Source organism: Blennius ocellaris, assembly GCF_963422515.1.
Source record: "Blennius ocellaris genome assembly, chromosome: 10".
Lineage (NCBI taxonomy): Eukaryota > Metazoa > Chordata > Actinopteri > Blenniiformes > Blenniidae > Blennius > Blennius ocellaris.
In genome coordinates, this window is record NC_137659.1 from 9,974,478 (window position 1) to 9,988,481 (window position 14,004).

General features: G+C 41.1%; 1 protein-coding gene across 2 annotated transcripts in view; it reads right to left on the reverse strand.

Annotated features, from left to right (window-relative positions):
• LOC308135441 (guanine nucleotide-binding protein G(olf) subunit alpha) overlaps positions 1-14,004 on the reverse strand; it is a gene marked incomplete at its 5' end in the record, with an annotated part of 42,830 nt that overhangs the window by 20,310 nt on the left and 8,516 nt on the right. The window contains 5 exons of one of the 2 annotated variants that reach the window (XM_080503440.1): positions 393-490; positions 7,091-7,210; positions 7,374-7,428; positions 8,107-8,179; positions 8,494-8,632. In XM_080503440.1, the coding sequence (XP_080359566.1) occupies positions 393-490; positions 7,091-7,210; positions 7,374-7,428; positions 8,107-8,179; positions 8,494-8,632 (485 nt within the window). Of the gene's footprint in view, positions 1-392; positions 491-7,090; positions 7,211-7,373; positions 7,429-8,106; positions 8,180-8,493; positions 8,633-14,004 lie in introns of those variants that run through there. The other variant, XM_080503439.1, reaches the window with a different exon arrangement.

The window sequence follows — 14,004 nt, forward strand, 5'->3', positions numbered from 1 at the left end:
AATTATCAAACGCGCTGACGTGAGGAGATATATGTATAATTTTCCAAAGGATGACTGCAATTGTTGCTTGACTTGCCACACCCAAAGTAAACATATCTCAGCCGTAGTCATATATGACATGACACTACTAGCACACACCACAAAAGCCTTCGCCTCAGACACGACATAAAGAGGACAGACAAAGCAGCGACGGGACTATAGTTCACAGGGCCGAAACACAAGCCAGCTCTCTTATCCGACGCCAAGAGTCTTAAAGCAGCACAAACAAAATCAGGGTATATATAAAGCATGTACGACTCAAATTCAAACTTTTTTTTTTTTTTTGTCTCCCTGCTGGCTTTTAAAATCCAAAATCACACAACAACAAAAAGTATTTTAAAGATTTGACTCACTATTGTGCGCAGTCGATGAGCTGGTATTCATTAGACCTCTCAAAGCATGCTTTCACTCCTTCGTCGTCCCACAGCTTCTTTGCGTGATCAAAGAACTCCTGAGGAAAAAAGCAAAAAGAACGAAAAGCATTTAGAGACAGACAAGGAGGCACCGTCAATGTGTAGTTTTTACATGTCGCGTTTTTCTCAGCTTTTTAAACAAGCGAAGTTCAGACATATTCTCTGACAATGGAAGTGTAAAATGGCCCTGCGCTAAAGGGAACAACCAAGCATTTCGCTAATTCCCTGACCTTGAATCTGTGTGGTATTTTGGTTGTCCGGGACAGTGGGTACAAGCCACAGGTGAGTGCAAGAGGCCCAAACAGGTTGGTGGGTCATATAAACCAGGACGGGCTAAATATAGCTCAGATATCGCCAAAAAAACACCTCATATATTTGGTATTTTGTCTTCGGGCTTTGTGCGATGAACAGAAGCGATCAGGTTCCAGTGCGAAGCGTGAACGTGGCGCCACCAGAGCAAAAAAATGAGTAACAACTTAATTATCCTTGAAATGTAAATGAACCTATTGTACTCATGACATTGCAGCCGGGAGATGTGGGGGAAACAGACTTTTTTGGATACATCGATTGTGGTTACAGAGGTATTATATTCTGAATGTATCAGTAAATGATTGTGGATTCTTTGGATATCTATTATCCTGTGCTGGACCAAGTCACAGTAGCATGATGCGTGGCCGTCCGCCATGTTTAGCCTCTGTCAATTGGCTGAGAAGCAACGCCGGGTTGCTACAAAATTAACCAAACACACATGACCACGCCTATCGGAGCATCGCTATCGCGCTGGTCACATGGGATTACCGCAACATCGTATTTCTAAATTCTGCCATCGGGTTTGATGGCAAAACTTATTTGTGAAAAATAAGACAAGACCGCAGTGGTTTGAACATTTTTGAAGTGTTGCAGCAAAATTAAAATCAAATATTTTGTCGACGTTGTAGATAGTTTCCCTTATTTTCATGCCGTGCCAGTCTGGACCATTCAAACAACAAAGTGTCAAATTTTTTGTTGCTGTTGAGTTATTTGTTGTCATGAATCACTGTGATTGGCTAGAGAGCAACGGGACTAGTAATGTTACTGGACTAGGAGTGTGTCTATTGATCACCCAGCCCTTCTGATTTATATTCCATTTGGGTCAGCCCCTATGCCCTCCGTACTCCTGTAGCTAAAATTTTAAAAAAAAAAGTAATGTGCATGAAGGTTGCACACAAATGTCTCCACAGCTAATTTGGCAAAGGTCACCAAACGCAGGAATCAGATCGAATCAAAGTTGTAGATCACAGATGTGATGTTTTCTGCGATGACGTCCCGTGGGCAAACATTTTCTTTTCACGCCGTTAGTTTATCTTTGCCTTTTCGGCACAACTCTCAATAACTTAACTTTAATTTGAATCAGCCGGTTACACCCTTCAAATAATGCATGGATCCCATGCTGATCTGATATCAGGGAATCAATGTAATCTGTTAAATGACTGGAGACCATAAATAAACTGCTGACTGTCAAGATATAGTTGCAACAGAAAACCTATTTTAATATATCGGATATATTGAAAGTGTAAAGACGACCTACGTGCCAAATTCTACGCAAACCATACTTAGGAATACTTTATTTGGTTGAGGGAAATTTATAGCGATTACATTCTTTGTATTCTGCATCTGTTGCATAACAAAAGGAGCATCGCATGAAGAATCTGTGATTAATTAAGTGTGTCAATATCCCCAAGAAGCAAGAAAGAAGGGAGAAAACTAAAGTTACATTCACTTCCTTGATACAGGCTTCTCCAGCAGTCCCTGAATACAAACTCACACCTTCCTGATCACCAGCCCTTTTCCCTGAACTCCCAAGCTAAAGCTAAAAAAAAAAAAGAAAAGAAAAAAGTGCTTCATTTTGACACTATAGCTCAGCTGTGATGCAATTCAGCACAACAAAATATACTGAAGCCGCTTCCTCACGTCCCCCAACATACACAAATATAACTTGCACTCCTACTGTGAAGAATCCGTCCATAGGCACGATGCTGTAAACGACTATACATAGTTTTAGGGCTTCAGCTGACTTCCTGTTCCTCAACAAAGGGGAGCATTATGAGGGGAGCTCGTCTTATCAATGACTCTAAGACATTTCCCAGGACTCGCTGTATGCCCTAAACAAAGATGATTGGGCTAATATCCCCCGTCGCCTTCTGCGCACATGTCTTTCGGAGGGGGCTCCTCCTCTGGCCTGGAACCACCACATGACTCTCTGCACTCGGCACTGCCTCTGCGCTCTGGCTGCGGAGAGGGTGAAAGTAGCCCCGAACCAGAGGAAGAGCAAGGAAGAGAGAGAGCGAGAGAGAGAGAGAGAGAGGGAGAAGGAGCCTGATAAATGATCACATGCTCCGGGAGATCTCCTCTCGGCAGATCTGGTGATTAGGTTCAACATGAAGAAAATCCACTGATCCAATCATTACAAGTCTCCAACAGAAAGAGACATTGATAGCTGTTTACTTTTTTTTTTTTTTTAAAGCCACATATTTTGGGAATAAGTCAGGAAGTAGCTGAAAACTTAAACGTTAGCATGTAACACATCACATTTGGATATGTTACGTGAACATTTCATACTTTTGCAGTTCGGTTTCTGGCGGCATAGACCGTACCAGCAATGCCAAACTCTATAAAAAAAAAAAAAAAAAGGAACTGAGACACATTTGCTTCCTTGCTGGCGCTTGTTCCCATTTCAGTTACAGTCAAACTTTAACAACCACCTCAACTCATATCAGTAAGACTCAATGTCACTGATAAAGTCCTCTGCTTGAAGTTCTGCAAATCTCGGACACCGAGGTGGTTCTGAAACCCGAAAACGACGAAGGGCCAACTAAGCTAGCAAAGGGACTTGATGGGCGGTAGGATGAGAAGTAGAGGGTGGAAGGGGCAGTGAGATGGGAAAAAAAAAAAAAAAAAAAAAAAAAAAAGGCAAAGTATGGTCCTCAAGGCTCTTTTCCACAGAGGCGTGTGACACTGGGCCTTTGAATAAATGTAGTGTGTGCTGCAGTGCCCTACAGAGGAACTGATAACACAGAAAGAGACCAGGAGGGAATTTGTTTTAAACACAAGTTCTTCTTCTTCCTTTTTTTTTTTTTTTTTTTTTTAAACTCCCTTCTTATGCTGGTCCCAATCCACTCCCCTAAGCAGCCACGAGGTGCTGACTATGGCAGCCCTGCCGGAGCATGCAGAACCTCAGTTCAGCTTGAGTTTCAATGTTAATCAAGTTGCATTTGTGATGTAATATGTCACTTGAATCAAATAGGTCAGGCTGACACAAGAGAACTAAATGGCCTACATCTCATTCATCTTATCAAAACAAAGTTGTGGCGCAAATGGCTCACATCTTCTGTCACAAGGGAACACTGGAATTCCTCTGGGTTACGTTTTACAGAGACCTTTGGCCCGGCAGAAAAATGCACAGCAACGGCCACTGGCCTTCCAATCCTTCCACACACAGGCAGCCAGACGGCCAGTTGGGGCTTCAGTAAACCGTCATCGGCGCATATATTGGATTTGAATAGTATATCAGTGTTAGATAACAGTCACCCAGCACGGAGAGGCCTGACTTTTATGGATTACCTCAGTTAAAGAGTACGGACAAATTTAGCTTAAAAAAAAAAAAAAGCGAGAGAGAGAGCAAAAGCGATAGGAGAGAGAGAGAGCCGGTGTTCAAGACTCTTCATCTTTCATAACATGCTTCCAAAAACAGAGCGGCACTCGACGCCACCCTTTGCCCCACATCGGCGATCCTCAAGTGATCAATTAGATTAAAAACTCACAACTTGTAGGGCTCACTCTGTTCAACATGAGGGAAATCACAGATGAGCGAGGAAGGAGAAACTGCTGAAAAGGTGAAAGAGGGAAAAGAAAACGCTGGACACTCTTTCGCAGTCGGTGTGATGCTGACACGCGGAAGTTAAACCATTTATCAGGACAGTAACTCTGCACCAAAGTAGGCTCATCGATGGGGTGGGGCTGGATAGACCGTACAGCTCACCTTTCAGACAGCAGAGTGGAGGAGAACAACAACAACAACAACAAAAGAAATCATACTTTACCCCCCCCCTCAAGGAAATTTCTCTTTTCCTAATTGACCTATCGCCACATTAAGGCACTCAAGGGTCTTTGCTCAGTGACCCACGGTGGAGATTCAACCTGCAAACCCCTGGATCCCTGTTCTGCCTCTCTAGCCTCTGGGCCACCACTGCCCCAAACAAACTCCTGGTCCTTTTGTTGAAGGTGTATATAAACAAGATTTGCAGGTTTGAAATGGTGCCTGTATGGCTGGAGTGCGGAGCATGACATGAAGGCTTCACCATGTCCCAGAGACAAAAGAGACAAAACAGAGGCGCCCGGGTTCATTTGAATTTGCTTTACTTCAGCTGACAGAGGCTGACGAGCGGCCACAGCGGCATTTGTTTATATTTGCATGAATGACCGTTTGTATCTATGCCTTCGTCTACAAAGACCGACTGTTATTCCAAGCTTTTGCAAAGGTATAGGTGGGGGGGTGGACGATGCATTCATTACAAAGACTATAAGGTCAACACATCTCAACAAGTCAAAATGGAAAAAGAACCAGACCCAAAAAAACTTCCCAATGATGAAATCCGATATTCACAAAATGCGGTAGAAAAAATTCCACTTCTGTTCAATCCTGTTGGCAGAGTAGGTCACATATCCAGGTGGTTTGACGACATTTTCTTATTCCTGCATACAAAAGGTGCTGACCGGCATTTTGACCACAACCGGTTCAACCTCTTCAAGACCAAATCCAACATCTCTACCAATTACATCTTCACGCAATGCAGCCTGGCACCTTGTACCAAATTTGGGAAGACCTTGGTAGATTACTGCTTTAAATATATGAAATCCAGTGTAATAACCAATATGTTGACGACAAGGACTCCAAATTGTTTCAGCAAGTATAGAAAAATCCAGCTGATCAACACGTTTCAATGGTTAACCAACTGGTCCATGATCGGAAACTTCCATGCCTCAGTTATATAGTTGTCAGGCTATAGCAGTTTGAAAGTCAGTTGTATGTTTAAGCCGTGGTGGTGGCAGCTTCTCTGATATCACCCTAAAAAATGAAGCTGTGAACTGGACCAAACTAAACATTTTGATCCCATTAAATCTATTACCACCAACCCATGTCCATACTAATAAAGTAGGTGATTAACAGAAACACTGCCGGATTCGTTTATGCATTCTGATCCCGCAAAACTTGACATTACACGTCCACTGTTTTTTTTTCCAGGCAATATATGCCTCCGCGTGTCAAAACGGCGCCAACAGGTGATCCTTGGCTGTGTTCCTGCGCCGCTGTATTGGATATCATGCCTTGTGGCACTGAGTGACAATGTAGTGGTGACACTGACGGCACAAGTGAAGCCTGAGACCGATGACAAGCGCAGACGCTTCAAACAGAGCCATGTTGTTCCCTTTGGCCTGGCCAGGCCTGGGAACTCTCCGCCGACTCTCCCCATGGCCCCGGCCCTCACACAAACACTACATCACAGCAAGCACAGACGGCCGCCGCTCAGTTCACCACGCTCGCACTTGAAGGCCCTCGTCGGCCTCACTGTGGATATTCCTGTGATGTGGTATGAAAACGAAGCCGCCGAGAAGGGCAAGCTGGGAACCATCATGCTAAGATGTGCCACATTCAGGACAAAAACGCAGCTGGACTGTATGTGATTGTATGGATTCGACCCGAGGACAGTCGAAAGAGATAAACCTTACTGTGTCCACAAGGTCTTGACATTGGCTACATTTTGTCTGTTTTTTTCCCCCTTCAATAATAATAAATCAACAAAAAAACTGTTAAAATGATTTTCAGACAGAGGATGACAAAGACAGCTGAAAAGTATCAAATCCTATAAAAAAAAAACTAATGCTAAAGAGTATTCCTTTGATTTGAATTGATAGGTGGAATATATGACCAGATCAGTCAATAGCTGCAGCTCAGAAAACAAACATTTACATGACTGTCTTCAATGCCGTTTGTAAGATAAAGAATCTGTCAAGTCTAATCTAAATACAGTGAAAGTCCTGACCAGTACACCTGTACCTGATCTACAGCAAATTCCGTGAAAGTACTTTCACTATGTTCTAATACAAGTGGATCACCAAAAGTATTGCAACCTCTCTGAGTCTATCCTGCAGCACCGTATTAATTTGTCATTCCCATTTGGTGGGTGCTGCACAAGCAGTGTCAGACAATAAACACTATCAAGAATAATGTAGAACGTTATCAACATTTCCAGCACATGACCTTGTGCTATCGAATGTCTGATCACACACTGAAAAAAAAAGAGAGTCCCATGTGCTCTGACCTGCATTCAAAACCGCATACAGTACGTCGAGTTCAGCTCCGACAGGTAATCAGGCCTTGAACAAGTATGGTAACTGTTGATTATGTATCATTGAACTTTGAATCTTCCATAAAAAAACACACACACACACACACACAGTATCAAAAAGTAAAGGGGGTTGGAAAGAGAGACAGCCTGATATCTGCAGTTGCAAAGATCCACCTCATAAGCCTGATCTATTCCCATAATGTCCACACGGATTCAAACGAACACAATGAACAACTTTTAGAAATGTCTTACCTGTGAATAGTCAAAGTCAGAGAGTGGTGCTATGCTTTTGATGTATTCGATTCTGAATTGGTCCTCTGGGTTGGCTAGCGGGACTGGGGGTATTAAAGTGCTCATCGCAGACACAATAGTCTAAAAAAGCAGAAGTTACGGGAGAGAAAGAAAAAAAAACAATAACAAACAAACGTTAAACGGGACCAATGCGGAAAATAGATATCTGAATGTCAGATAAGGTTACAATGTAAACAGGAGAAAGATTAAGGACATTTGGTTTGGTGATGCAGATGAAACTCACCACTATGGCATCCTTCACGTTTTTCCGAATGTCTTGGATTTTCTGTTTCTTTTCTCTGCATGGGGACAGAACGAGGTGTGTGAGGCAGCGGAAACACAGCAATCCACAAAAAAAGAATCACCACTGGGGTAGTTGTCATGTGATGTGGACAGGATCTGCCTTAAAACTGTTCAATAATGCCTTCTATTGTGTGGGATCCTCCTCCCTCACATCTTAATACACAAAATATACATATATAATATAATTTCCATAAGGTTACACGACTGTGCCATGTACCAGGCCTGTTTAAAATAGACCACTGTTGAGATCAATGCCATGCAAGGCCTTGCAGCAAAACAAATCATCAATAGGCCTGTGTCGATCACAACCTTTCACCCTCTCACATGAAACAGGAAGCGAGTGAATTATTTGCCATCTGTGCAACACGGAGATCCTCGCACACGTATGACAACTGTGCAAGAATTTAAAAAAAAGAAAAAGACAAAAAAAAGGGAGGTGAAAATATAGAGAGGAGAAAAAAAGGAGAGAGATTGGAGGGAAAGATATTAGCTGCTTTGCATTGGGATACAGGGCCCAGCAGGCGCTGCAGTGCCTGGGGAAAATCCATTCACAGGCTACACTCTGGCCTCGACATTAGCAGCAGTGGAAGATAAAATACAATTTGAAAAAAAAAATACCAATAAAACGACATAAAATGCAGCATGGTGCTGTGTAATAAGCTGCAAATACTCACTCCGCGTTGAAGCCGTTGACGTGTAGGATCCTCATCTGCTTCACAATGGTGCTTTTTCCGGACTCTCCCGCACCTTCGGAGAGAAAAAAATAAAAATAAAATAAGACCAGAAAACACACACACACAAAAAATGACACCCCGCTTAGCGTGAGCCGTACACACTATGAAAAAAAAGAAAGAAAGAAAAGAATGTTAAGTAAATGAAGCCAGGTAATTGCAGGCTCCGGTAGCTACCGCTACCATCAATATCCACCCCCATGACATATTATTGCAAGCGCTGTCAAATGGGGCTACGTGTTCGGTAAACGAAAGGGGGATTACGTTACATTTCACATCGCCATCGCTCGCACACACTTCACCCCCAAAAAAAACAAAACCCAGCCTTACCCAGTAATAAGAGCCTGTGTGTGGCTTTATACGCCTGTCGCTCCTTTTGCAGCTGTTTCTCTATCTTTTTATTAGCCTCTCGTTGTGCCTTTTCGTCGATGCGTTGATCTTCAGTCTTGCTGTTGCCCAAACAACCCATCTTCCGTCGCCCTAACCCTTCCTTGTGGAACCGCTAAAAATATACGTATCGAGGGGGTGGGGGGGGAATAAAAAAAAATATATATGTGTATATATATATATATAAAATGATAATAATAATGATGAAACACCAGGAGGACAGTGAGGGAGGGGGAGGTGATGTCGCGGTTTAAAAATAACACGAGAACGAACCTGGTGTAAAAAAAAAAAAAAAAAAAAAATCCCCCCCAAAAATTTTTTAAAGAAAAATTAAAAAAAAAAAAAAAAAAAAAAAAAGAAAGGGGAAAATCTGTGCGAGGCTTCTCCGTCGGAGGGAGGAATATATTCCCCGTTACAATTCCGCTTCAGCCGCCGCAGCCGACCGTCATCCGAAACCGTGTGCGAGTTCACGGACCCACGAAGAAAAACGGCTCGCTTCGACACGGCCACGGAGAAAAATAAACACATAAATAAGAAGAAAAGAGAGAGAGAGAGGAGGGGGGGGGAGAGAGAGAGGGAGGGGGGGGTTTCGATCTCTGGGAATCCAGTCAACTGTTCCTATCGCGTCTCCAGCCCCTCTCTCTTCTCTCTCTCTCTCGCTCTCTCTCTCTCTCTCTATTTTTTTTTTCTATCTGGATTTCTATCAGTATTTCTGTCTCTTTAACTCAGCACTGCCTCTCGCTGTGGCACCAGGAAGTAGCCGCGCGCCGTGGAGGTGGGAGACGAAACCCGCGTCAAACTGGAACCTTAACAACATTTTAGAGGAGCCATTCCCCGGTTTTAGTCCTCCGCTGTTCCGCTATCAAACTGATCGCTGGATGGGTGGAAACCCGGACTCTCTCTCTCTCTCTCTCTCTCCGTCTCTCTCCCGTTTCCCTGCCACTGAGGGGCTGGGTCTGCTCGGTCCTCCCTGACCCCCTCCCCCACAAACTGGCAACCCGTCTGCACTTATTTGCTGGCTTTCACCTGTTTTTGTTTTGTTTGTTTTGTTTTTTGTTTTTTTTAAACAACACAGGTCTGGCAACACATCATGGTTGGCCGAAACAGCTGTGTAATTCCGTTTTAATAAAACAAACAAACCAAAAAAACATTAAGCAGGGTTGCATACTGTAGAATCGCTGTGCTGCTTTCCTTAGGTCCTCACTGTACTCCCTCCCTACCACCAAACTGGCAACCCGTTAGCTTAGCACGCTGAGCTTCGTCTGTTTTCATCAAAATACAGGAATGGCAACACGTCATGGTACACTTGACTAACAGGGTAATGTATAAGGAGTACTTGCATTGGTAAAATTGCCAATATTGTGTTTAAGAAGTACTCTATTACATAGTTATTATACACTAACACTCATGAATGTCCTTTAAATACATATCAGCTGTATTTGTTATGCATGGTAGTGGTGAATTGCAGAATAACTTAGCATTTTTTTTTTATCACTGTAATGGTTTTAGTGAGGGGCCAGATCTCCACAGTGACCCCTCCACCCCAAACTGGCAACCCAACTGCACCTATCCTTTGGGTTCCACCTATTTATTTTTAAAAATACAGTTATGGCAACACTATGGTACTCATAGGCCACAGTGTAATTTATATATAACCGCACTCACACAATAGTGGTATCCTCTTACATTGTTATCATGTATTTCACTCTCATAAATCATGCTTTCATAAATTTCATCTCTAACATGTGTTATACATGATGACATATGGCAGAATAGCTTGGAATTTTTATCATTGTGCTGCTTTCCTCAGGCCTCACTGACCCATCTCCCCACAAACTGGAAACCCAGCTGTTTTATATAAAAAAATATAATAATAATAAATGTAATAAACTTCTTTCTATCCCCATATCAGAAACATGTTATGTGTGTATTTTTTTTGTGCCTGTTCAGATATGTGTGTGTTATTTAGGTATAGATTTAGGACTTTGTGTCTGTGTGCAATTGTGTATCTTTGTAGATGCATTTATATTAGAGTGTAAATTGATTTTTGTAATTTTGTAAGTATGTTTGTATTTTGTATAGTTTTGACATGTCAATAAATGAAAAAGGTCATGTGTTATATATCTAATCTAATGGGGGTGGATAGGTAGGGAGTAGTACACAGTATTAATAATACTGTTGTTTAACGTAAAGGGTACTCATAAAATTAAAAAAACACTTGGAAATTTAAAATGTCTACCCTGAAATGCAATAAAAAAAAATACGTCAAGACTTTAAATCTTTAAAAGGAAAGATAAACACCCTCGTGCACCATTTATATAAAATATAATTTCATGAAAAGCTCTGAACTGATCAAGTAATACATAATATATCATTTCTAGGAGGACAACGTCCCTAAATTTGATATATTTCAAATTGGATTTGGCCACGCACAATTGAGAACCAATGTCCAACTAATTCATGCAATATTGGCAAAAAAGTAAAGTACAAATATTTGACTTCCTAGAAGCACCGGCCATGTTTGAAAAAAATTATGTTGTCACTAATGTTCTGTCCTTTCATCTTTTTATTTTCAAGTTACATGCTACATTTAGTACTGTACTGTACTGTTTTACTAAATGAAAAGGGCATAAATTGAAGGCATCTATGATCTCAATACTTATTGTATCACATTTTTAATGATTCTCATGCTGTCAGTTATTCGTTTGGAATTAGCAGAAGATGAAAACGTTACAGAGTATGGTTACTTAACCAACAGAATGTTTATAAAAGACCCTCTTACACACTCATAATGCGTAACACTGTAGTAAATTTGCATTTCACGAATATAACCTGTAACATTTTTTGGTGAATGGTGGAATATTGCACAATAACTGTTATCAACGTGCAGCTTTTACCAAACTGGCAACCTGTTTACACTTGGTAAACAACAGTTCGCGGTGCGCACGAGCAGCAGAATAATTCAGACAAAGCTTTTCTCAATGCCTCAGAAGTTGTCGTTATGTATAACTTAAAACTGCACAGTGGGGCAGTGGTTCGCATTGCAATGCAATGGTTCAAATCCAGGTCAAGCCTTTCTGAGACCACTTTTCCTCAGGCACAGTTCTAAAACATATACCTGAGGTAAATCAGTGCAAATGTCTTTCTGTGTTTGCCCTGCGATGGACTGGCATTCAAACAAGGTATTATCCCTCTTCTATAATGGCGTTATCCAACTTCACCTGATCCTGGATGACGATGGGCAAAGGCAGGTTACATCCTGGACAGGTCACAAACCATATTTGACTTTCAAAACGAAGATAAGACAGTTTATGACACACATGCTATACTGCTCTACTTACTAAAAACTGAAGCTCATGTAAGAACCGCTTACGTAGTGTTTTCCAGTTTTGACTTTTATAATGTGTTGATGACACATTCAAAGATGATTTTAAGTGTCAAGATATGGATTCCTTCAAAAGAAACGCAACGTTGCTGTTTATGTGTGAATTTGTAAATGTTGCCAGTCCACAGGGCAAACAGAGACAGACACACACATTCATATTCCCACGGAAGAGCATCGGAGAGGAAACTCCCTCACACACGCACAGACGAACCATGCAAACTCCGCACAGAAACTGTACCATCACTGCAAACCACTGCAGCACTGTGCAGGTCAAACTTGTCCATCCCTGGTATAGAAACTGTAAATATTCTAGTATAGTAAAGATGCATTGTACTAAAGCACAGTATTTTTAAATGGACATGACCGAAACTCCATATTCCAGAGTATTTGTGCCACACGGATCCTAAAAGTAATAAAGCGCGGAGTTAAGAATGATGAATAATAGGTATATAAAGTGTCTAAAACAAGGGCCACGTGCTGCAGACCCCCCCCCCCCCCCCCCCCCCCCCAGACTGGACCTTCTGGCGGGACAGTTTTGGTCCACATGCTTCATGTATGACTGCAATGTACTGGAATAATAGACGTGAAGACAAAACAAATGAGCCGTGAACCTGATAAATACATCACTTACGCAAACGTGAGGGAAGTTTACTTTACGCAAAAACCACAAAGTACATGAAAACTATTTATGTGGACTTAATTTGGCTTTTCCAGTTCTTTTTATTGTGGCACATTTACTGACTTCACCGTTGACTGAAAGTGAAATATTTATAAAATATACTCTCTCCTGGATTTAATTAAATTAAGAGCAGACATGTCAAGTTTCGTCAAAAGTTATTATTGGCGACATAAGCAGAATTTTCTGGAAGATAATTCACTTCCACTGAAGTATCTATTGTGAAAACCACATGACAAACAGTTACTACTAAAATGTTTTAAGTAAAGTGATTACATTACTACGTTCCAACTACTGGCGATGTTAGAGTACTAATGACAAAAAGAATAAAAAAAAACAAAATACATTTTAGCTGTTGATGTTGATATTATGCTGAAGTACATTGAAGTTATTTCACTCAAATACTTTCTTTTACATCATAAATACTAGATTATTATAAATGATTATTTCACCTCAGAATATAAAGCAAACAACTACACACACTCACATTCACACCTACGAGCAGCTCAGTCTCAGCAAATATCTTCAAACACCCATTTTTTGAACGAAAGAAAATAACTTATAAAGGAAAGAAAGTAACTTATTTCTCTAACATGAGGATCTGAGTATTAAAGGGCATGTTTAAAAAAGATAATTTCAACTTTAATAGCCTCTAACCTGAGAAGAACCATATCTAAAGGTAGAAAAAAATAAATGGACTTCCTTTATTTTAACTATTATAAAATTGATTACTGGACAATTCAGGGATATGACAGTCACCTCAGCAAATCAGTCTGAGTAGCAATAATCATAAATTGATTATGCTGGTAAATACACTGAAATAGTGATAGTAATAGTGATACCATGGTAACTAAATGTGTCTATTTGTTGTATGGGATGTCCATAGACTCATTATCCAGCCGACATACTAAAACCAACCGAAGCTCAGGAGTATTTTACTGGTTTCTTGTTCAAAACGGAACAACGTACTGAAATGAATTCTATCAGGAGCATCCAAACACATCATTCTAAATCAACAATTTACTACAAATGCATTTTATTTGGGACTGTAGGAGGGAAGTTGCAAAATAAAAGCCCAGCCAAGGAAAAGATACAAACTCCAAACAGAAAATCAACAGGGGGATATTCTGGGTGTGAGGTGAGAGTGCTAACCACTAAACCCCGTACGTAATGTTTTCTAATGACAAGGTTAACGCGCATGACTCGTAGGCAGGCGAACAGAAAGAGATGCTGAAAAAAAACAAATGAATACTATGCACTCATTGTGATTAAGATTGTTTTGTTTTTTTTGCAAAAAAAAATATCTACCAAATAAATGAACTCTGACTCCAGAAAACAACGAGATGAAGACACAGACTCTGGTTACGAGAGCTTTTCTCCTGTCCAGCTCGAC